The sequence below is a fragment of the Molossus molossus genome, unplaced genomic scaffold (assembly GCF_014108415.1).
Source record: "Molossus molossus isolate mMolMol1 unplaced genomic scaffold, mMolMol1.p scaffold_m16_p_11, whole genome shotgun sequence".
NCBI classification, from domain to species: Eukaryota; Metazoa; Chordata; class Mammalia; order Chiroptera; family Molossidae; genus Molossus; species Molossus molossus.
The window spans coordinates 41,209,418-41,235,529 of record NW_023425346.1 but is presented as its reverse complement, the minus strand read 5'-3'; the positions used below and the strand labels follow the sequence as shown (position 1 = coordinate 41,235,529).

At 34.7% G+C, this 26,112-nt stretch overlaps 1 protein-coding gene across 16 annotated transcripts in view; it reads left to right on the top strand.

Annotated features, from left to right (window-relative positions):
- BAZ2B (bromodomain adjacent to zinc finger domain 2B) overlaps positions 1-26,112 on the top strand; it is a 373,027-nt gene that overhangs the window by 308,070 nt on the left and 38,845 nt on the right. For 8 of the 16 annotated variants that reach the window (XM_036254455.1, XM_036254447.1, XM_036254460.1 and 5 more), the window contains 9 exons: positions 689-899; positions 6,364-6,456; positions 6,564-6,625; positions 8,259-8,324; positions 9,861-9,926; positions 11,331-11,375; positions 11,617-11,649; positions 12,892-12,957; positions 24,343-24,483. In XM_036254455.1, the coding sequence (XP_036110348.1) occupies positions 689-899; positions 6,364-6,456; positions 6,564-6,625; positions 8,259-8,324; positions 9,861-9,926; positions 11,331-11,375; positions 11,617-11,649; positions 12,892-12,957; positions 24,343-24,483 (783 nt within the window). The remainder of the gene's footprint in view (positions 1-688; positions 900-6,363; positions 6,457-6,563; positions 6,626-8,258; positions 8,325-9,860; positions 9,927-11,330; positions 11,376-11,616; positions 11,650-12,891; positions 12,958-24,342; positions 24,484-26,112) is intronic. The other 8 variants (XM_036254456.1, XM_036254457.1, XM_036254452.1 and 5 more) reach the window with 2 other exon arrangements.

Below are 26,112 nucleotides of genomic sequence, written 5' to 3'. Positions count from 1 at the left end.
TTGCTGTATAACTTAACATACTTCTCACCCTCTTTTTCTGTGAAATTATAGTAATTAAATCTAGAGGCATAACGAAGTCCAGTTTTGATTTTTTGGTAAAGGAAGACAAACGAGATGGGGTGATGGAGTGAACTCCTTCAGGAAGCTAATGTCTATCTGGTTGTCTCTCTTTTTGGTGATTGGCAACCAAGCAAGTTCAGTGCTTAGATCCATTAATTCATCAGATATTGCAACATGCTGATATTTTAGCACTTACATTTCTTCTTGATTTATGAGCTGTAATATTTCTCTAAAGAGAAGCTTTCATCTATTGTTGAAGTAGCCTAATGTCTGGCTGTACTGATAACCTACAAAAGCAATCCATGGGGTGTCATCCCACAACTAGTATTTTCAATTATTTGCCAACATATGGTCATTGTAGTTTGGAAATGGGGATTAACATTTATATGTTTATAGATGTAGATACAATTCTCTCCAGGGATTTCAAGTTGAAGCCGTTATAGTAAGAGTACAAAAGATATGCCAAAGGCCACGAACAAATACAAACAAATTTAATTTAAGCAGTACGATTCTTAAGGTTTGAACCTGCTTCATAAATTTCAAAATGTCTGTAAATTTACCTAGAATTTTCTGACATACTGATTGTTTATTTTGTAACATATTAATTCTTTAAAATGTTGATTAAAAGGGAATGCAGTGGTGTCTTTTGAAAGAAGAGGATGTCATTCCTCGCATCAGAGCAATGGAAGGCCGTAGAGGAAGACCACCAAATCCAGACAGACAGCGGGCGAGGGAGGAGTCCAGGATCAGACGTCGGAAAGGCCGGCCTCCAAATGTTGGCGGTGCTGAATTCATAGAAAACACAGATGCCAAATTGTTAAGAAAACTGCAAGCTCAAGGTAAAAAGCACACTGTATCTGACACTGCAATAATCATACTAAAAATTATGCCTTACGTTTTTGACTTATGAATGATTGACTCTGCTCTCAAGTTCTAAAATGTAGATATTTGTGTAAAAATTAAAATGAGAAAATAAGGAGGCGCACTGGTAACTGGAGTTCTTTGATTAGGTAAGCTCCTTTCAAGAGCCACACTGCTAAACACACCCTGCCCTGTGTGTTTAGAATGACAAAGGTGGGTGATATGCTTTTAAGGCTCACACAGCAAGGGAATCAACCAGCACTTGGCACACACCTTAAGGTTGTGCCAACCTTCTGGAAATTCTCATTTTAACAGCTCCCGATTCCTTGAGGTGGTACAAGGGAATAACTCCAAAATATGTGGATCTGTGGAGTAAATTTTCAATCAGAGAACTCCAATTACTGGTAAGTAACCCCAGTCTTCTAGTTTGGGTTCCTCTGTAGTTTGGATATATCACATATATTTTCAAAATGCCCAACTAATAGATTTAAATCAAGATATATTCACTTTAAGATCAACAAAAATGATCACTTATCGAGTGCAAAGTGCTCATAATAACTTCAAATGTATTTATGACTTAAAACTACAAATTATCAACATGAAATTTTCCTGTTATATCTGACACAGAGAATGCTGACTAATCTAAAATAGTTCTGCTAAGAGTCTGAGTTACAAGTTACAAATGTGAGCCTCTTAAGGATGTCTGAATGTATATCAATATATGTGTTGGTGTCTTGTATTCACAAGCATACATATCAATATAAATAAATGTTTAATTATAAAAGTTGACAAAAAAGACTAAACAGTATTTTACTACTTCTGTTCTCCACCCCCAACCCAGAGAAAAAGCCTGATTTATTTCTATTTAATGTGAACACCATCATAGTATTGACTTCTTTTGCAGCTGCTCTCTTTTTATTGTAAAACAGGTATCCACAACAAAAGCTCATAGAACAAAGTGTTTTAAAATAAAAGACACTTATTCTCACTCACTTTAAAATAAAAGACACTGAGTTAAATTATTAACAGGTTTTTGTTAATTTATCCAGAAATGTGCACATACACACTCATGTATATAATATAGATATAAATATGCATAGATATCATGTTGTAATACAAATAATATCCTTTCTGATTTCCAAAACAAATGGACTTAGAATGTATATACTATTCAGCTTGCTTTTTTTCCATGTGATTTTTGTTGAACATCTTCCTGTATCAAGGCTTGTAAATCCACCTTAGGCTTTTCATGGGTGAACAATAGTGAGAGGTGCCACATACTGCTTCATTTGATCAGTCTCTCTGATGACTGTTTAAGAGGTTTTCTGATCTTTGCTATTATAAATGATGCTGCATTGTATATGTATTACACAAACCTTCACATCCTTCTACAGGTATGACTGTCTATGGTGTAAAATTCTAGAGGTAGAATCTCTGAATCAAAGGACGTGTGCATTTTTAGTTTTGGTAAACGACAGGCAGGTACCATCTCCAAAAGGTTGCACCATTCAGACTTCTACCAATGGCATGCAAGTTAACTGCCTCTGGCACATAACTTCATGTCCTGTAAGCTTTTCTCTGCCTTAGTATGTTAAATACTTTTTATGTTATTTTATGTGGTTTCTATTAAGACTGTCATCTCCCCTGAATACTTACTAGTGAGGATTTTTAAAATAAGTTAGTATATGAACAGATATAGCCATACATGAGTTTTTATAATGAGTATTGTAATAAACAGCTGATTCTTCTGAAGAATGTATTGTTGTAGGGAGTGTGCATTGTTTGCATTGTTTGCAAGAAAGCTTGCTATTAACGGATACCCAAAACATGGCTTCTTCACGCAGATTTTTCATATCTAATACAAATATTAATGATTAGTGTCCAAAATGACAACTTTATATTTGCAAAATTAACTAAATTTTATTTATCATTATAGAAGTTAATTATTCATCTTTTACCCAATGATTTTTCTCCCTGTAGATTTCAAATTGTTTTGTATTCTGTTACATAGTTCTCCCTTATTATATTATGTTGCATTTTGCCAATTTTATTACCTTTAACCATATTGTGTGTTTGTGTGTATACTCTTTCTTAACATGTATATAAAACAGTAAATGAATAATCCTAATATTTATAGATATATGAGGTATAATATGCATTTTTTTTAGAAGAAAAGAAAGTAGGAATGATTACTTTATCATTTCTAAAAGGCTTCTACATTAACAGTTTGGGGAGATTCTAGAAGTTTTTGTTCCATAGTATTATCTTGCTAGGATTCAACTAGACTGAAAAACTGGACTGAATTTTGGGTTCAGAACAGTAAAATAAATGTAAATTTTGAACGTTTATTCAAGCATTGTGACATGAGAGCTCTCTAATTTCCCAAAGACTACGGATAGAGTCTGACACAGTTTGAATATGAAAATCAGACGTTCAGATTTCAGACATGTCTAAAAATACATCCTAGAATCAAAGAAATGTGTTATACTATATATAAATGCTTCTCTTATAGAGCATCAGTTTAGCTTGGTCATACTTAAACCACATTTTTAAACCACTTAACACATCTTAAATTTTAAGACATATTCAGATCTTTATAGCAGAATTCAGTGAAAGCTTTCAATTCCTAAATGTGAAATATTTACCTAGTACTATCATAGATGAGAACAATATCCTTCAGGTATATTATTGTCAGAGCTTTCGGACTCTGTGGAGCATTTTATAGATGTTTATTTCTCAAAGTACCTAGTGAACAGGAGATCCTTTTTATATAGTTATGATGCTTATAGTCCTCTAACAGTGAACACTATTAGATGTACTTTATCATTAGATTCTCTTTCATCTGTCTACTTTTATATATAGAGAGAGATAAAAACACCAATGAAAGAGAAAAATTGATTAGCTGCCTCCTACACACCCCCTACTGGGGATGGAGCCCAAAACCTGGGTATGAGGTCTGACCAGGAATAGAACTGGGACCTCTCAGTCCATGGGATGATGCCCAATTCACTGAGCCACACCAGCCGAGCTCTCTTTCATCTTTCATTAAATTAACACTTGCAGTTGACTAGATAAATTAGACACCTGTATATTTCCTTCTTCTTTTTTCAAGTTTTTTTTTTAAGTCTTGATGATAGAAAATCAGCTAGAGTAACCAACTTCATCTCAGCTGTTACAAGGACATAAAGTTCTTATCTAAAATCTCAAAGTTTTCAGATTTTCTTAAAGGTATTCAGAAGTAATAGCATATAGACTGTAGAGTTGGAAAAATCTGGGTTCATATCTTGGCTCTTCTATTTAACTTCCTTTAGCCTTAGTTATTTCTTTTGTAGGCTGGGCATAATGTTGCCTATCTCGTAAGATTGTTATAAAGATTAAACAAGATTATGCAGATTTTATACAACATTCAATAAATGGTGGAAATTATTAGTAGAGCTCAAGTAATTCAGGTGTTACCCAAACATATTCATTATTGCTGAATATAATCCATAGGTTTATTCTTTTACTCCATGTTCATGAGTTCTTTCTTTTTCTTGTCTTTTTTGCTCATTCCTCTAACCCCCTCCCCACACCAGCTGTCTGCCTGCTCTCTATCTATGAGTCTGTCTCTATTTTGCTTCTTAGTTCAGTTTGTTCATTAAATTCCACATATGAAAGAAATCATATGGTACTTGTCTTTCTCTGACTGGCTTATTTCACTCAGCATAATGTTCTCCAGGTCCATCTATACTGTCGCAAAGGGTAAAATTTTCTTCCATTTTACAACTGAATAGTACTCCATTGTGTAAATGTACCATAGTTGTTTTATCCACTTATCTACTGATGATCACCTCAGCTATTTCCAAATCTTAGATATTGTAAATAACACTGTAGTGAACATAGGGGGTGCATATATTCTTTCAAATTAGTGTCTTGGGTTTCTTTGGATAGATTCCCAGAAGTGGAATCGCTGAGTCATAAGGTAGTTCCATTTTAAATTTTTTGAGATAACTTCATACTACTTTCCATAGTGGCTGCACCCATCTGCATTCCCACCAACAGTGCCCAAATACTGATATCAAACTATAGTACAAGGCCATAGAAATCAAAACAGCATAGTACTAACATAAAAGCAGACATATAGATCATTGGGACTAATTTGAAAGAATAGAGAGCCCAGGAATAAACCCATGTCTATATGGTCAATTAGTATTTGACAAAGGCACAAAAACATACAATAGACTAAAGACAGTCTATTCAGTAAATGGTGTTGGAAAAATACACAGGTTTCTGAAAACTTCATCTGCTACATAGTTTAAAACAATGTCTAATGTAAAGTGATTTTATGAGTGGTATTATGATATGCCACTTTTATGGTTAGAAGTGTTCCAACCAAGTTTGCTAGCAGAGAAAGCGTGACATTATGCTTTCTATATCAGTTACCTATTGCCACAGTAATGCTGGGGAGAAAAACAACCACAAAACCTCAGTGGTGTATACCACTAAGCATTAATTGCCTGTGCAGATGGAATCAGCTGTAGGTAAGTTAGGCAGCATTGCTGATCTTGGTTGTTCTTGTTCACATATGGGCAGTCACAGACTCCATGTGTCTCAACCCCCAGCAGCCTAGCCCAAACACGTCCTTACAGTAAAGGGCAAGGCACAAGAATAAAAGTCAAAATAGTACAAGTACACCTTTCCAACTTCTCTTGCATCACAACTGCTAACATACTATTGGCCAAAGAAGATCACATGGCTGAACTCAGAATCAAGGGACAAGAAAATAAATTCCATGTCTTGATGAAAGGAGCTGTAGAGTCACATTGCAAATGACATGGATAGAGGGAGGAATGAAGAACTGGGATCATTAATTATGTCACTCTATTCCAGTCATACATTTGTCCTTAAAAATGATGAGAACTAAGTTGTTCTTTACTTTATACTCTTTTTTTTAAGGAGATTTAGTTCCTCCTTCATAAATGAAAATTTCACTGGATTCAGCAGCTTTACAATTCATATAGCTGATTGAAGTATTAGTTTGGGGTGGCTTTGTATTTGTTTTATTTTGGGTTCTTTTTCTTTTTTATACATTTTGTTATTTTAAGACTAAGCTAAATCACATTTTTTTGCATATTAGCAGCTACTTTCCTACTATGTGGCGATTACATGAAATGTGAAAAAAAATGTACTTAGAATATTCTCTGTGATAAGAATGAAGAGAAGCATTATGTTTGGATACTGTCATGTATGGGATCACATTTGATGAAATAGATTGGCAGTTTCTAGGGGAGATGAACATGACATTTCCTACCACACCATTCTCCTACTTGGCATCTAATCTTAGGCAGTTTTCTTAAAACGTATGTCCTTCATGATGTTACCAGTTTTACAGAGTTTTTAAGAGGTATTTAATTGGCAGTTATGTAAAGTTACTATATTTTTTTGAAATTTTGTGTTTTTCAGAAATAGCCAGGCAAGCAGCACAAATAAAGCTTTTGAGAAAACTCCAAAAACAGGAACAGGCTCGGGTTGCCAAAGAAGCTAAAAAACAACAAGGTGAGTGATTTAAATGATAACATAAACTTGAAGAGTAAGTATTGGGGAATTCGTAGAAGGCTTCATTCCTTTTCTGATGGTATCTGTGCTTTGGTTTTTCATCATAGCAATAATGGCTGCTGAGGAGAAGCGAAAGCAAAAAGAACAGATAAAGATTATGAAACAACAGGTAAGTTTACACGTTGGAACTTGTTTTTAAACCCAGGTGTTCTTTTGGGGATCTATTTGTATATGTAATACATTATTTTCACTTTGATTTCTGAAATAACTGAATAACTGTATTTCATATTAATGTTATGTATCTTATTTAGAAAGTTTTCATTTTCATTATTTAAAATGCACCTCATTTTTAAACCAAGCCTCTTCCAAGTTATCTAAGAAATGATTACCAAACATAAACTTGTGTACTTTTAATATCCTATTAGAGTTTGAATGTAAGTTAACTTCTTGAACAACTATCAAACTTTTATTATTATTATTATTCTTTTTTATCCTCACTCGAGGACATTTTTCCATTTTTTGTTCAGATAGAGTGGGAGGGAGAGAGAGAGAGAGAGAAACATCGAGGTGAAAGGGACACATCGAATGGCTGCCACCCGCACGACCAACCAGGGCCGGGGACAAACTGCAACTGAGGTACGCACCCTTAGTGGAAACCAAACCCAGGTCTCTCTGGACTGAGCCAAACCAGCCAGGGCACAACTATCAAACTTTTGAAATTAGTGTATCAGTAATGAAGGATAGTGCCTAAATGTTCAAATTTGAAAAACAAAAGCTTGTTCTAAAATATGTAAAGGACTAGTAAAATATTAAATTTAAGTTATATAGAATAATGTTTGCCCCAATGCTTCTGAATGCTCTGAATTAAAAAGTAGATTATAAATTACTACTGCTGAAAAATGAAGAAAGCATTATTGCAGTATATCTAGCATTCTATTATATATCTATAATATCCTTCTCTTATGTAGTTTACAAAATTAACTATCAGTAGATGAAGTAATTTTTAAATTTGAATAGGAAAAGCATTGCATGATAAGATATTCAACTTCTTCTAAAGCATTTTTAAGTATGACACTGAGAAAGCTCAAGCAACTCTCCTTATTTTATACAAGAGTAGTTATTTGCTCGAGATCATGCAATGATTGGCAGTAATAGAACTAGCTTAGGCTTTCTTTTTTTTTATCCTCACCCGAGGATATTTTTCCATTTTTTTGTACAGATAGAGTGGGAGGGAGAGAGAGGAAGGGAGAGAGAGAGAGAAACATCGACGTGAAGGGACACATAGAGTGGCTGCCACCCGCACGACCAACCAGGGCCGGGGACAAACTGCAACCGAAGTACGTGCCCTCAGCGGGAACCGAACCCGGGTCTCTCCGGACAGCAGGCCGACGCTCTAACCGCTGAGCCAAACTGGCCAGGGCTAGCTTAGGCTTTCTGATTTCTGATATACTACTTTTTCTGCCATTCTGACCTATATTTATTTCAAAGTAAGTATTTTTTGTAATTGAATATATTTATAAAGATCCACAGATTAAAAGAATAAACTCAGCTTCATTTACCTGGTTTCTATATATTTACTTAACACTTGTATTTTATAAATTGTTTTGAGAAATTTTATAGCATTACATTAATTGACATGAACATATATATAATGTAAAACTAAATAATTAAATGTTATATCCACCATGATAACCTTTAGTAATTTTGTATTTATATCTTAAATTATTTGATTCCACTTGAATACTTTTCACCTAGATATTAGTTTACTTTATTATCTTTAATTATCATAATTTTTCCTACAGGAAAAAATTAAGAGAATACAGCAAATCAGAATGGAAAAAGAACTTCGAGCCCAGCAAATTCTAGAGGTAGAATTCTTAAATTTGATATAATTGAAGTAATATAGTCACATAGTTTCAGGTCTGCAAAAATAAAAGTTTTACAGACAAGTTCTGTTACTCATTTAAATTAATATATCCATCAGAAATTCTCTTTAAATATAATGTATATAGTAAGACCTTATATGAACCTTATTTAGCAAGCTCATTTGATCCCAGCAATGAAAACCAAGGATATGAGAAAAAGAAAAAGGGAAAACCTCTGGACAGCCAATATGGTTGTCATATAAAGATCATGTGCTAAAATTCATTTTCTTTACTTATAGAAGTCATCAGGACTTATAATCAGATATTTTCTTTTAAGTTAGAAATAAAATATTGTAAAAGTAAATTTTAAATGTTTAACCAGCTTAGTTTTATGGTTTCTAATATATTTCTCTTCCCCACAAGCAAATAGGGTTAGAGGACATAGTTGGCATCAGCAAAAGCAATAGCCAAAAAGACAGCAAGGAAAATACAGAAAAACTCCAACCAGCGTATCTAGGAATTTAAAAGCCTAGCAACAGTCTGTAATCTTTTAGTTGAATAGCAAGCAACTTTCAACAACTTAATAGTTGAAAGGCATTATTCTGTCAAACTGTGCATATAATAACTGATATTTAGAATAATTGCCCCGAGTCATCAAGAAAAAGTCAAATTTTTAGTGTACTGTGTCTAAGCAGGGAAATGTTTCAAAATTATTTCCATCTAAAATAGTGAAAATAAACTTTTAATGTTTAAAGTTATTCATTATAACCTCTTATCTATTCCAGAAACTATTGCTACATAGAATGATTTATTCCCTGAGGGCTCCAGATAGCTAATTTTCCATGTTACAGTGGTTTTTTTTCTGGAAATAGATATATTATTTCTTTTCTCATTTCAAATTAATTTAAATCCCTCCAATAGAAAATATTACTATCTTAAAGTAAATTGAGAATAATAGTTATGAAGCTACTAGAGAGTTAATGACTTAATATTATGAAGCTCAGATTTGATAGCATGATTTTGATACTCAAAATGTGCTTCATAAAAGATTGTTTCCATTTTTTAACCCCCCCCCCCAAAAAAAAACAACCCTTGAATTTAACCACAGTTTACAGCTAGGAAAAATCAGATTTACTGTTTTATTTAAATGTTACTATTTAAATTTTTATTGTGATCATGTTTTACTTTTAAAAATCTGAAAATGAGTGACATAGAATTATTTTTTTCTGTGATTAAAATTTAAAGTAACATAACAGACACCAATTATTTCACTTTTAACAGAGTAAGAAGAACATAAGGAAGGCTGACATACTCTTATGGAATTTAAGAATTTTTTTGTATATCTTAATGTTTATATATTAGAAATAAAATTAGTATGTTAAATATAATGTTGTTTACTGTGGGAAACCTGTTCTTGTCTGCATATATGTTACATATTGTTCTGTACCTTGTGAGGCATGTAGTTTTGTTTTCAAGTCTGAGCTTACTTTGAAGTTGTGGTGCTGTTGCATGACTTTGAGACCTGTTTTGCATGCACAGGCAAAAAAGAAAAAGAAGGAAGAAGCGGCAAATGCCAAATTATTGGAGGCCGAAAAACGAATAAAGGTTAGTTTAGATGGGAATCAGAGCTTTTGTTTTTTCAAAAATAAAAACTATATGATGTTATCTGAGTATCAGTTATATGAAAAAAAAAAAAATAGCTGTCCTCAAAATGACTAAAAAGGTGTTTAGCAGAGATGCAACCTGTACATAATGTGTGCTTTTACTGTATGTTTAGTGTATGTTTATATATTTTTATTTCATTATACAGGTTTTATGTGATGCTTTGAGCTCTTTGAATAGCAGACATCAAATCAGAAATGCAAACTATTGCATAATATCTGTGTATGGTTTTGTTGGATTAGAATGATCTCCCCAAAGTTATTTTGTGTCATTTATGTTTGTTTCAAATGTGTCCCAAATCTGATTCTCTCCTTAGATTATAACTTTCTCTTTGTTAATGTCCTATTTTAACTATTAAAAAGTGAAAAGGCCATAGAAACAAAAACCTAACTTTTTATCAACTGTTATTTACCAATAATAAAATTAGCCATTGTTAATTATTTTAACTTCAGATATTGTTTGGGGGTGTTTTGGTTTTGATTTTCTAGCATGAAGTGTGAGAGACTTGGACACCTGTACCATACACATTCCACTCCTTACCTTTCAATTTTTGGATAATTGATTAGTGAAATATTGGACAGCAGAGTGATCCTATGGCTTTGGTAACAGCCACCACAATGGATCTTACAAAGCCAGAGAACTATGTTACCTTTTCACATAGACTCTACTCTCCTACTTTGTTCTTTAGATTTCTACCCCCTTTCATGGCTACCCTTAATATTAATTTTATCCATATCTTACCTTTATAAAATATTTAAATTAGTGACATTTACAGAATTGCTTGTATTACACCCCTACCCCCTTGGGATGGTGGTGCCTTGAATCATATGTGGGCGCGAAAATCTCAAACTGATCCCATTGTCTCTTGTCTCTCTCATTTAAATATAGTATGTAGAAATGATATAGCTGCTGTTAATTATAGAATATATTTGTGAATTTATATTAAAAATTTAGAGAGTTCTAATCAACTAGATATGAGGGTTGTGCCATAATGTATTAAAATAATAAAAAATACATGTGCCAGGTGTATCTGATATGCTCTGACCATCACGCTAGTCAGTTCAATGAATGTGCATGCCATTGAAGTGTGCTATTGGGTCACTGAGTTTTAAGTTTAAATGATTACTGCAGAAAGATCCTTGCTACTATCAGATACACAGTTTTTATGTAGTAGGTAGAACCACATGAAATTGCCATTTTATAATATAAAAATGATTGAATATTTGCAATTTTATATGTTTCAACCTAGTGGAAGATGATAGAATCTCAGAAAAGGAATTTTTAATACTTGTACCATGCCCTAAATCTTCCCTCAAAATCTTATATTAAAAGTTTCTTATCTTTAAGGAAAAAGAAATGAGAAGACAACAAGCTGTTCTTCTGAAGCATCAGGTCTGTATATATATAGTTATATAATTGTTGAAATGTACATTTTATCGTTTTTCTTAAATCTGTTTTGGAAAAATTTTTCTAAATATTTTCTTAAATATTTCTAATATAATTCCTGCTTAAGTTTTTCCTTCATCTCAGTTTATTGCCTTGCTTTGGTATTGGTGTCTTTTGGGGGGTTAAAAGTTGGTTTCGTGACTCTGTGATTTCTGTTTCATAATGTTGTGCCAACTCTTTCTACCAGGAGTTGGAGAGGCATAGACTAGATATGGTATGGGTATGTTTATTTTTGTACATCTAACACCGCATTGTGATTTGGTTGTGATATATGGTTGTCATAGCAATGCATAAAGTGTAGCACTGGCTGCTGTCATATTACATACTGCTGCATGGCTTTACAGCACAGTGCATTGCATACATCTGCTTGTCTGTCTGTAAAGAAGTATGATACATCTCCAAGATTTTTAATTGAATGTGCAGCCTTATATAAGGCTGCTGTCTAAAAATTTACATTACTGATGTCACAGTGAAAGTTAGATCACTATACAATTTGAGACAATTATTACCCATATTCTCCCATCATTCTAGACACAAAACTGCCATTGAATACAATGGGAATTTTGAGTTAGGTTGATGAGAGAATATGAAGTATATTCTGGTTTTATAGACAAATTTTAGAATTAATTTTAGAAATATCCCTTTAGGGGACAACATATATTTAAACAAAAAAATGATGAAATATTATAATTATGTGATTTTTTTTTTTATCTTAAAGAAAATGAGATTATCAGAGTAAGCTAGTGCTTACCTTATTTTTAAACTGTGCCTTTTAGATACCACTTACTACCCCATGGTGCAGCTTTTGTGGCTTTAAATAATGCATCAACTGGCAGACATCAGTAAATAGGAATATCCTGTTGCATTGGTGTTAGTGTATGAGCCACGACTAGTATAAATTGGTATAAAAGCTTTAAAAAAATATTTAATTTGTTGGTGGCTTATTGGATTTACAAAATGATAGTGTACTTGAAATAAACAATTTTAAGATCATGAAGTTAAAGTGATTTTAAATCACTTTCTGCCTGATCTAAAAACTTAAGAACACCTCAACCTTCAGTTTAATTGGCTATAGTACATATTTGTGGTTTTTCTAATAGCAGATGTAAGGTAACTGGCCTGTTCCAGCCAACCATTATGCTTTTTGTTCTGCCAGCTTTTGAAGGAGCATCACAACTGACCATAAGTAAATCTTGTATGCTTCTGTTTACACTGTCTCCATGTTCATTGCTTTACCTTTTTTGCTTTTGATTGTTCTTGTATTTGCTTTCTAAACCTGAACTAAAACATGCACAGACTGGCCATTCTTGTCTTATATTTAGTATTTACTGTGACTTGTCTATAAATGCTAAACATGCTATACTGAGTTTTTTTTGTTCTGTTTTGTTTTGTCCATTTGAAAATCAAATTATGAAAATTAACAATAATTGAGTTATTTTCCTAATTTTATCTGGCCTAATAGGAACGAGAGAGAAGGCGACAACACATGATGCTTATGAAGGCTATGGAAGCTCGTAAGAAAGCAGAAGTAAGTATATGTTTCTAGAGAAATATTGCCTTGTCATAAATTAATATTAGGATTTCACAGGGAACTTTCTGATTTTTCAAGGTCAGTTCACAAAAGACCTTTGACCTATCAGAGATAAGACTTATTAAGCCTATCATAATATAAAAGGAATATTAGAACATATTTTACATTACTAATATTGGTTAAATTTTGGGGCAATAACTTAAGACTGCCTACAAATGACTGTAAATAGTATGCCTCCTACTAATTTTGTTTTGGCTTTCATTCCCCCAAACCCTAGTTTTACAGATGCAGAAATTCTTGAACTAAATGTGGATTCTTGGAATATACGTCATTTATAATAAACATCTTTTCATCTTCTTAATCGTAGTAATATAATTTTCTGTATGAAAATATTACTGATGTCTTAGGACGTCATTTAAATACTATTTTAAAGTTGAAACACCATTTGACAGCAAATGTATTAAATTTAGAATGTCCTTTTTTTTTTTAATCTTTATTGTTGAATGTATTACAGATGTTCCTCATTTTCCCCCTCCTCCCCACTCCTGCCCCCCTCCCACCTTTTCCCACACTGTTGTCTGTGTCCATTGGTTATGCATATAAGTTCTTTGGTTTATTTCTTCCCACTCCCTAGCCCCCTTCCCTTTGAGGTTTGTCAGTCTAGCAACCAATTTGTTCTTCTTAATCCCTTCACCTTTTTCACCCAGTCCCTTATCCCTCCCCCCCCCCCCCATCTGGGAACCAACAAAATGTTCTCTGTATCTATGAGAATGTTTCTGTTCTGCCTGTTCATTTTGTTTGTGGATTCAATTGTTGATAGATATGTATTCGTTACCATTTTGTTTGTTCATATATTTTATCTTTTTTTTCAAAAATATCCTTCAACATTTCATATAATAACGGTTCGGTGGTGATGAACTCCTTTAGCTTTTTCTTGTCTGGGAAACTCTTTATATGGCCATCGAATTCTAAATGACAGCTTTGCAGGATAGAGAATCTTGGTTGTAGGTTCTTGCTTTTCATCACTCTGAATATTTCTTGCCACTCCCTTCTGGCCTGCAAAGTTTCTTTTGAGAAATCAGCTTGACAGTCTTATGGGGGCTCCTTTGTAGGTAACTAACTGCCTTTCTTGTGCTGCTTTTAAGATTCTCTCTTTGTCTTGAACCTTTTGCATTTTGATGATGATGTGTCTTGGTGTGGGCCTCTTGAGGATCATCTTGTTTGGGACTCTCTGTGCTTCCTGGACTTGTATGTCTGTTCCCTTCACCAAGTTAGGGAAGTTTTCTGCCATTATTGTTTCAGATAGGTTTTCAATTTCTTGTTCTCTCTCTTCTCCTTCTGGCACCCCCAAGATGCGAATGTTGGCACCCTTGAAGTTGTCCCAGAGGCCCTTACACTATCCTCATTTTTTTTGGATTCTTTTTTCTTTTTGCTGTTCTGATTGGGTGTTTTTTGCTTCCTTATATTCCAAATCGATGGTTTGCTTCTTGGCTTTACCTACTCTACTATTGAATCTGTGTAAATTATTGTTTATTTCAGTTAGTGCCTTCTTCATTTCTGACTGTGCATCCTTCATTTCTGACTGGTCCTTTTTTATGCTGTTGAGGCCCTCACTAAGTTCGCTGAGGTTCTCACTAAGTTCATTGAGCATCATTATAAGTAGTATTTTGAACTCCGCATCTGTTAGGTTGCTTATCTCCATTTCGCTTAGTTCTTTTCCTGGAGTTTTGTTCTGTTCTTTCATTTGGGACCTCTTTCTTTGTCTCCTCATTTTGTCTGCCTCCCTGTGTTTGTTTCTATGTAGTACTTAACTAGAGATATGGGGCTATCTGAGACCAGATGCTGCTTGTTTGAAAGAATTTAGGAAAACCTGAAGCAGGATCCAAGACAGGCCAATCCTATGGTAAAGCAACTGGCAACAGCTTGGGTGGGCCTGAAGGTTGGGTGCGGCAGGGCCTCAGGGAGTCAGCAGGGCGGGGCTACCAGTGTGAGCCAGGTTGCTGGAGTCCCAGATATGGCCGCTGTCTGCCACCCTAGGGCAGCGCTCAACAAAGGAACAAAGGCCTCTGACAGCACGTTTGTCCAGGAGAAAGCCCCCTCTCCAGCCTTCGCTCCAATGCCAAGCAGCTCAGTTCTTCCCTGTATGTTTCTGGCGCCCCTCGAGTTGCCTCCCCTCCAAGCTTAGAGGGAGAGAGTCCGATAAGTCTGTGCGCGGGCCCTTTAAGGAGCTGCCTGGGGCTCCAGCCGCTTCAGCTTCCCTGAGCCTCAGTTCCCGCTGGTTTTTCCAGCCAGAAGTTATGGGGACTTCTCTTCCTTGCACTGGAACCCTGAGCGGGGCGCCTGGTGTGAGACGGGGACCCCTCAGTCCTCAGGGAGGGCCTTCCCAACCGAGGTGTCCTCCTGATTTTTATCCGCCACACGTGGGTGTGGGACCAGCCCCTCTGCCTCCGCCCCTCCGCCCCTCTGGATGTGGCTGCTGCTTTAATTCTGTAGTTGTAGGACTTCCATTCAGCTTGATTTCAGGTGGTTTTGAAGGATGGTTGTTCTGTAGCTTAGTTGTAACTTTGATGTGGTTGTGGGAGGACGCGATACCGCGTTTACCTACGCTGCCATCTTGACTGGAAGTATTAAATTTAGAATGTCCTAAACAGCCCTATTTAGATATATAGGGCAAAATTTTTAATCAGTTTTTTACTCACATGAAAATATTATTTGGCACTCTAAAAGCATAAATGAAAGTGTTTCTAGAAGTCTATAACATAATAACAAATGTATGAAATACATTTATTCTATTTTAGAATTATAGAAGTTTAAAACCCAAACAAAGAATGTGGTAGAATGACCTGTTATTGTAAAGTTTTACAACTTATCAGATTGCAAAACAGCCATTTCTAAGAGACCATGTTGCAAAGATGCCTATGTCTTTTGCATTTTACGATTCTACTGGGTCTCTTAGGTGTTTGTTCTGGGCATAATTAGGACAATACATTTCTTTTGACAGCAACTTGTACTTAAAATCTCAAAGACATAAATATAATTTAAGAGTCACAGGCTTACCTCAGGGTGTAGGCAAAACAAAAGTATAAATAAGATTAATAATAAAAGCCATTTATAGAAGATAGTTATAAAGAATAAAAATGGCATTGTCATATAGTCACACACGGAGTATGAGTAGATGAGGGAAAGTTTTTTAAAGGGGTCTAATTTTACACTTAAAATATGAAAATTAAGTTTAAACAAATGAAAATGTTATGAATCACGTGATTGAGGAAACCCTTATATTTTATATTTTAATAAAAATATTTTATTTCTAATATAGTTTATAGGTATGAAATAATGCTTTAAAAGAATAAAACCTACAGTACATTTTCTTAAAATATACCAAAGTATTACACAAAAAGTCTGTACTTACAAATATCTTTAAATACTGTGTAGAATACTGTTATACAAATGCCTCCTAAATTAAAATCAAAGTTGTTAATAATTCCTGAGTAAGATAATTATATTTTAATATATCTTAATTGATAATTCTTTGAAAAACCTACTTTCTTATATGATATTTAGCATTTTATTGTCTAGTTCATATAAAATATTTTTACATGTGTTTTTAAATACAATTATACAAGTACAATATACAAGTATGTCATATAAGTATATTACTGTATTTTCAACTGATCAGTGTGTTTGCTTAAATAAAACTCACTATATGCACAATTCTACTTTATGTTTTTATTTTCACTGAGTAATGATTTGTATAAATATAGGGTTGTAAAATATTCTCATGACTTGAATCATTGGGGAGAGAGGGGTATTACACATTTTTTCCACTTTCAAATTGTTTATGAGATGACTTCTAAAACCTAAACTCTCTCCTATTTTATGGTTTTGTCTTCTAAAGTGCTGACATACTCATTCTGTGATAGATGCGTGTTTAACAACCTTTTGTAGTTTATTGATCCTTGGGGAGACATACAAAAGATTCTGTTGCAATTACTATGGTAGTTTATTCAGTTAATATGAGTAAAGTGATTATAAATGTGAAACTGGTATAGTTTTAAGTTTTTATAGAGGAAACAGGAGGTTTTGAGCTACTTTGTTAAACCAAAACTAAACCAAACTAAGTTTCTGGTGATTAATAATAATAAAATATGTATTTTATATTACTTGAATTATAATTGAAAATAAGCCTGATTTACTTATGAGGCTAAAGACTATTCATTCTTATGTTATGAAAATATTTATAAACTTATATACTAATGACTTTTAAAATTAATATAATAATTAAAAGATAATTTACATGGCTAAATAGTCTTACCAATTTTAGATTTGTATAAAGGAAAACTATAGAAATTAGATTTCTAAATTAGAGAACCAAAAAAATTTGCAATTATTTTTAGTGAAAAATGTATTGCGTTAATATTAAAAGAACGTCAGATCAGTGTAATTTACACAAAGAAACTTAAAAGTGGTGTTTGTGTTACCTTCTTTTTTTTTTTTTTTTTATCCTCACACCCGAGGATTTTTTTGGTTGTTTTTTTTTTTTTTTGTACAGATAGAGTGGGAGGGAGAGAGAGAGAGAAACATCGATGTGAAGGGACACATCGAGTGGCTGCCACCCGCACGACCAACCAGGGCCGGGGACAAACTGCAACCGAAGTACGTGCCCTTAGCGGGAACCGAACCCGGGTCTCTCCGGACCGCAGGCCGACGCTCTAACCGCTGAGCCAAACTGGCCAGGGCGGTTTTTTTTTTTTTGCATTTATCTTCAGATAGAGTGGGAGGGAGAGAGGGAGGAAGAGAGAGAGAGAGAAACATCAATATGAAAGAGACACATTGACTGGTTGCCACCCACACAACCCCTACTAGGACCGGGGACAAACTACAAATGAGGTACGTGCCCTTAGTGGGAACCAAACCCGGGACTCTCTGGTCCGCGAGCTGATACTCTAACTGCTAAGCCAAACTGGCCATGGCTGTGCCACCTTCTTTGATAGATATGGGGAGTATCTTAGAATAGTTTCAGATGTTACAAGAGATCTTTAATTAACAAGGTGAAAGCATTTTATTTTTTTTACCTCATAATTCTTTAAACATTACTCATAACATATGCATTTTTGTTTTTCCCATGGTATCTAATTTAATGTGTACACACAATAGTAGTTTAAAAAAATTTTTAATACTTAGTTGATGACAGATCTGTAGGTACCATTGAACAGAGGAACACAATTTAAATCGAGAATTGGCAAAGTTATCTAGTCCTGTTTATAAGTCTATAGTTATCAAACTAGAACAACTTTTTAAGAACTGAGTTTTACTTATGGGATTCTCTCAAACATTCTGATAAAAGGTTATTTATTGACATGTATTGTGATATTGTGTTTTTAAATAACAGTTTCTTGAATATTAAACTTAAAAAAAAAAACACCTGCTGTAAAATGAAAAGCTTTTATTATTACATAAAGATAATTGTATACAGAAAACCAATGATGGTCTCATTCTTTAAGGACTTTGTTTATCCTGAATTTGTTTTCTTAGCACTTTTAGCTGCCACTTTCATTTTAACTCATTTGCTCATCATTCAACTAAAATTTTCTGATCACCTCCTATGTACTTGTTTCTAATCAAGGCACAGGCAATACAATAGTAGACAAGGTGGACAAGATTCTTGTCATCATAGATTTTGCTTTGTGGGAGGAGAAAGACCATGAATAAATATAACATGAAAAAGATGACAAGATGGAGTTCCAGAGGTGGAACATAAGAAAAGGCAAAATTAGTTGTTCTGGGAAGGCCTTTTTGACAAAATAACATTTGCTCTGTCAATGGACAACAAATAAGAACCACAAAGACCTTTTGTTTAGGAATAACAAAAAACAACGATGACTAGAATATAGTACAGAAGGGACAGATTATATAAGGTAAGGTTGGAGTGGTAGACAGAAGTCAGAGCATATGGGACTGGATTGTCATGGTGAGGAATTTGGACTTTAGTATAATTGCAGTGAGAAGCCACTGGGCAGTGTGAAGATGTAATCTGGTTTACTTTATGAAAAGATGACTCTGGCTGTTCTGAGGAGAATGCACAGGAGTGCAGAGGAAAGCAGAAATGAGAGCAGGGAGCCAGCTTTTTTTTGGTTCTTATGCTTTATTTCTTTATGTAGGTATTTACTTGTTATGTTCCATATTTTGGTATGGTTGACTTAACATTTCTTTTCTAATATGCCTGATGTGGCAGCCCTATCAAGAACTTGTATTGCTCTAATATAAGTGGGTTAATTTTCCTTTAATTCCTTCTCACTTTATCTGATACTTTTTATACTTCTAAGTACTTCAGATTCAAGGATGCTTATTCTGTATGCTATTCATGTTTGTTTGTTTTCTGAGGACAAGGTAACTAGGAGAGGCAGCTGTACCTGGATTCTCATATCCCTTTCCAAATTTTATTGTAAACACTATATCTAATTCACTCTATCTAGTCAAGAGAAGGGGGTGGGGTACACATGAAGCATCCAGCCCCTGAATCCTACAAGACATCTACTGCTTTAGGCCCCTGCCCCAAGCCCAGGAGACGCAGCAGCTCTACTTAATACACTTAATACATAGACACAAACACAGGGAGGCTCCCAAAATGAGGAGACAGAGAAACATACCCTAAATGAAAGGACAGAACAAAACATCAGAAAAAGAACTAAACAAAATGGAGACTCACAATCTACTACATGCAAAGTTCAAAGCACTGACTATAAGGATCCTCAACGAACTTAGAGGTTGAGTAGGACTCAGTGAGACCATAAAATAGAACATGGAAACCATAAAAAAAGAACCAGTCAGAAATGAAGGATACACTAACTGAAATGAAGAGTAATTTATAGGGAATCAGCAGTAGAGTAGATGAAGCCATGAATCAAATTCCTAAATATCAAATTTCTAAATATCACCTGTATATTATCATTAAATGTACAGAACTCCACTTCTGGATACAAAGTTTGTATATAACTGAAAGTAGAAGACATCCATTATGTTTGCCCACAGAATAAAATACAAAAGGTAGAGAAAAAATTGGCTATTAGATATATTTAATGACTTGTACACATGTTAACCTATATTTATGTAGCATTTGTAGAATTAATTTATTAAAATTTTTTTATGGTGAACAAAGAATATGTTCATTAGAGATATATGATAATTATTAAGTTTGGGAATAAGAACAATATTTAGACTGATGGGAGAAGAACTTTGAACTGATACAGGCTTGAGAGTCACGGAAAAAGACAGATCATTAAAAACTTTCTTGAGGTGTGTGGTAAATTGTACTGCTGGGAATTGAATAGGTCCATAAAGAAACAGGTGAATAAATTTGTTTCTCTGACAGCTAGAATCTCACACTAAAGTGGAGAGGTCAACTTTAAACAAATAATTGTCACAGCCCTGGCCGGTTTGGCTCAGCAGTTAAAGCGTCGGCCTGCGGTCCTGAGAGACCCGGGTTCGGTTCCCACTAAGGGCGCGTACCTCGGTTGCAGTTTGTCCTCGGCTCTGGTCAGTCGTGCGGGTGGCAGCCACTTGATGTGTTCCTTTCACATCGATGTTTCTCTCTCTCTCTCTCTTCCTCTCTCTCCCTCCCACTCTACCTGAACAAAAAATGGAAAAATGTCCTCTGGTGAGGATAAAAAAAATAATAAAAACAAATAATTGTCACACATACAATAAATGCTATAATGTTATATGAAAGTGCAAAAAAAGAGAAATATTAAAATGCCTGAAGTAGTTGTGGGAAGAACAAAAAACCAGACTTTATTTCTGTGTAAAGGAACAGGAGCTGTGCGTTCCAGGCAGTGGGGGTGGGGGAGGAGAGGAGGAATGTGCAAAGGGGATCCATTCTAACCTCGAGTTCACACCTGTCTTGGCTTTGTTGCTTCTGCTTCTTTGTCTTGTGATCTCCTCATTCTCCTCCTTTACCTCGTCTACTTCCTCCTTCTCCTCCTCCTCCCTTCTTTCCTTTCTCCTTCTCTTCCTCCTCCTCCTCCCACTCCTTCTCCTTCATCATCATCGTCATCATCCAAGCAATGTCTCAAACTGGTTACACACTTTTCAACACAGGTGTATCACACAATTTGTGTGACTAGAGTGTAGGAAATGCACTGAGAATCATGAGATACAAGACCAGAACAGTGTGATGTTAAATTGTGACTATTTTTATATGCCCTTTGAAATATGAGTTGATTGTTGAGGGAACTCTAGAAGCTCTGGTTCTTTTTGAGAGTCATCTTGTACCAGAACCACAGGGTTTATAATAGTCCCGTAAAATTTATTAAAATTCACTAAATTTCAAGACTCTCTGTTTCCTTGGAAGTATCTCTAATAGTAGATAAGAATGGATGCTTGTCTTTATTTTATTTTATTTTTTTATCCTCACCCGAGGACATTTTTCCATTTTTTTGTTCAGATAGAGCGGGAGAGAGAGAGAGGAAGAGAGAGAGAGAGAAACATCGATGTGAAGGGAACATTGAGTGGCTGCCACCCGCACGACCAACCAGGGCCGGGGACAAACTGCAACCAAGGTACGTGCCCTTAGCGGGAACCGAACCCGGGTCTCTCTGTACCGCAGGCTGACGCTCCAACAGCTGAGCCAAACCGGCCAGGGCTATTTTATTTTTTAAAATGTATTTATTGATTTTTAGAGTGAGAGGAAAAAGGGAGAAAGAAACTTCCATGTGAGAGCAGAACATCAATCGGTTGCCTCCTGCATGCCCCCTACTGGAGATTGAATCCTCAACCTGGGCGTGTGCCCTGACCAGGAATCTAACCAGCAATCTTTTGGTGCATGGGATGCCACCCAACAAACAGCCATACCAGCCAGGGCTGGATGTTTGTCTTGAAGTAATAAATACCCTATCAATTTCCAAGACTTCTTGGAAATCTCCATTTTATCCTAAAAACTGATGTCACTTTTACATTCTATGTCATATTATAACCATGCTTTTTTAATTGGACAAAATATTGTATATTAATAAGTAAACATGATATGCAAGAATATAAGCTACATTTGTCTCATGGCATTAAATGCATTCTACCTCCTTGTCTGTGTCATTGGATTTGTATGTGCCCCCAGATTGCAAACAATGTGAAGTGAGCACAGTGAGAAGAGCATTAGTGTCACATGGAACTTCTCCTTTTCTGAAAAGAAATGGTAGCCATTTTAGGAGTTTTTAATGAATAGTAGAGTAGTCTCATTTAAATTTATAATTACCATTATAAACATAATTAAGAATTCTGGGTTAGTCCAATATAGTAGAAAATTTTACACCAGCTACTTTGAAATCTACAAGTGACCTTTAATATGTTCTTTCTATTGATGATTTTAATTCATTATTCTGGTGAGTGACAAAAAGTTGTCTTCTCTTCTTTCAAAAAATTCTTAGAGCAACATTTCATGTGTTTAAAAACTGAAAATCTAATTTTGGGGGCACAGATTGTTCTGCCAATGATAATTTGATGTGAAAATTTATATATACTGTACTGTGGGAATATCACATGTTAATTGTGTGTATTTTATGTCATTAAACACTCAAAAACTGCTTTTAGTTTTTATTTGCTAAGGTTAAGTGTAGAACTATTTTGGTGTCAATAATCTTATAATATAGTTTCCTTATCATTTCCCTCCCAAGTGTCTACATCAATGAGAAACCCAGAAATTTAGAGGCAGTATAAAAATGAACATTTTAACTTGAGCATATTATATAAAAAAGGCTCTCATTACCTGGCCTATGGCTCTGCTGTTACAGTATTCAGCAACTGTTCAACCTATGCTGCAGTCTTGAAACTACAGTCTCAGACACACTGTGCTTTCTCAACTCTCCGCCTGGAATATCCTCCTCCACTCCTCTCTCGATTCCCCTTGGCATACTCCCCCCGCAGTCGGAGTGCTGTCTTACCAGTGGTCATTGAAATGGAGGTGGTTAAGATATGAACAAAAATGCTAATGCAGTACAGGAAGCAATAAAAATGTTAAAATTATAGGGGAAAACTATGAGAATTAAGAAGTGGTGGTGGTGTTTAAGATTTAGACATGCAAGCTGGGAATAGTGACTTTTCTGATTAGAGTGCATCAATATAAGGAGGCAAGGGAACAGATATTCATCAGGAATAGCAAATAGTTTCATTTAATCGACATAGAATATAAAAGTGGATGATAGTTTGGAAAATAAGAGAATAGTGAATTCCAAAGTAAGGAGTTGGACTTTATTTTGATAAACATTAAGAAAATAGAAAGATTTTTGCCCTGGCCGGTTTGGCTCAGCGGTTAGAGCGTCGGCCTGCGGTCCGGAGAGACCCGGGTTCGGTTCCCGCTAAGGGCACGTACTTCGGTTGCAGTTTGTCCCCGGCCCTGGTTGGTTGTGCGGGTGGCAGCCACTCGATGTGTCCCTTCACGTCGATGTTTCTCTCTCTCCCTTCCTTTCTCTCCCTCCCACTCTATCTGTACAAAAAATGGAAAAATGTCCTCGGGTGAGGATAAAAAAAAAAAAAGAAAATAGAAAGATTTTTAATCAAGAAGAAACATTATTGGCCTTATGAAAGTAAGCTCATCATTAATATGTCAGATGTGTGAGGTAGGTTAAATTGCCTGATGATTCTATTGTTATTTCTCCTCTAAATAAATAAGAATTGTATTTGAGGTATGACAATTAAGTAATGACACTGATAATATTATACTAACTCACTTGACTTTTCCCCACAGAGTGTCATCCTTATAACATGGAGAAAGGACAGTTATTTTTATATTGTTGCCATTACCAAAATATTTTTTGAAAGCCTTTGGAATTGCTTTTAGAACCCAATTTTCATTCTCTTAGTGTGTTGTTTATGGTGGTAAAAAACATTTTATTTCATCACAGGTGCTATCTTAAGACTAGCTAGTTGACTTTGAAAGAAATGCTTTTGCAAATTCAACTATGTTGCTTCCACTTTCCTACTGTAAATCCTCCTTGCTTCCTGGAGCTGCACAAAAATTTGTGTTAATACTAGTTAACTTTATGCCATATGTTTTCAGTTGCCCATGTATATGTTATATGCCTGTGTTTATTAATAAGTATTTTATTCTCATATTATGACCTGGGAAAGGATTGAATAAATTTTGCATAAGGGAATAATCTATGTTGAATCCAATATTTATATTTTATATTTAAACAGTCATAAGATGATTTTGAAATTCAGTGGTACATACACTGAAAAGCAGTGCCATTGTTTCTGTGCATTTCCAAGTCTCCTAAGAGAGTTCTGTTCATGGAAATAATAACACTTCCATCACTTTTTAAATTTTAACTGGAGGGTTTCAAACACATACAATGACTAAAGAGAATATGTGGACATGGTTTTCTTTTTAAGGAAAAAGAACGGTTGAAGCAAGAAAAACGTGATGAGAAAAGGTTAAATAAAGAACGCAAACTCGAGCAACGAAGATTAGAATTAGAAATCGCAAAGGAACTGAAGAAACCTAATGAAGACATGTGCTTAGCAGATCAAAAGGTAATTTATTATGTAAACCATTTTATTAATACATTTACTTTTTCCTGTATTCTCACCTGATTAGTTTGCCAGACCTGCCATTATGAAAGCCTTTCGTGTTTTTTTGTTGTTTTAAAAAAAAATTTTTTTTCTTAATTGATTTTTTAGAGAGAGAGGAAGGGAGAGGGAGAGAGATAGAAACATTGATGAGAGAGAACATTTATTGACTACCTCCTGCATGGCCCCCTCTGTGGATTCGGCCCACAACCTGGGCATGTGCCCTGACTGGGAATCAAACTGGTGACCTCTTGGTGTATGGGTCGACGTTCAACCACTGAGCCACACCAGCCGGGCAAGCCTTTTCTTTTTGACTAGGGCATTGAATTTCCCAGTTTAAGTCAATCTGCCTCTTCTGGATGAGCACCAATAAACCTCTCTAGAGCTATGTGCTGATAGTGGCAGTTCTTAATATGTAAGTGGAGTATTGCAAATCTCCAGTTAGGGCACAAACCTTTTTAATTTAAGTACAAATCTGCAAAGATGGACTACGAAAGTTGAGAGGATTTCTGTTTCTTTTGGTCATTCCCAGGTAGTTAGGTAGAGAAAGATCTAACCCTTCCCCACCCCCCATAGTTATTTATATTAGGATTTATCATCTACAATCTCCTTCATTGCTTCAGTAACAGTAGCTAATTTATATTAAACTTGTTTACTACATGCTGGGCACTATGCTAAGTGCTTTATATGAATTCTCACTGCAATCCTATTAGTACTTATACCCATTTACAGATGAGAATAGTTAGATGCAAAGAATTTAAGGAACTTGCCCAAGATTACACAACTAATAAATGGCTACTTGGATTCAAGCCCATTTGTCAAACTCCAGAGTCCATACTAATTTATAATCTTGAAAGCCAAGAAATACATCCAACCAAAGTACCTCATGTGTGTCTTCTCTTCCATTGTGTTTCATAGACATGTATTGTAGCTAAAGTACATAAAAATAGAAATTGAAAAAGCAAAATAATCTTAGTTACTGGCATGATTTTACCCACTTACCAGTAGAAATCAGTTATGTTTGACTATAGATAAGACAATGCTATTTCTTGACAGTTATATCAATACTGCATATCATCTCTATAATACTGTCTCAGTAATATATTATTATATTTGACTAATAGCATCTATATTTACTTATATGCCATATTCATCTGATATACAAATAATGATTTTCTCTTGATTTATGTATGCTCTATTCTAAAATGCTTAAAGCAAATGTTTAATGCTCTCCTGGGGATTTAATTATATTAGTATTCTATTTACTTACATAGATTAAATGCTTTTAAATAAAAATGAAAGTATATATACTAATTTTAGTCTGTTGCATGTATAAACTTTCCTAAACACAGAGTGGATATATAAATTAGATAACGTATTTAATGAACTCAGAGTGAGCAATTTTTTATCCTAAGTGAGCTTTATTTTCTTTCATCTTTGATTTTTATTTAAATCCATATGCACTATATCAAATATATGTTCATTTTAAAATTAATTTTTAAAGCTTTGTCATACAAATTTTTAGAACCAAATGGATATGTGTATGTCTGATACAATTTAGGATAAAAGAAAACTCAGAATTAAATGGTTTTC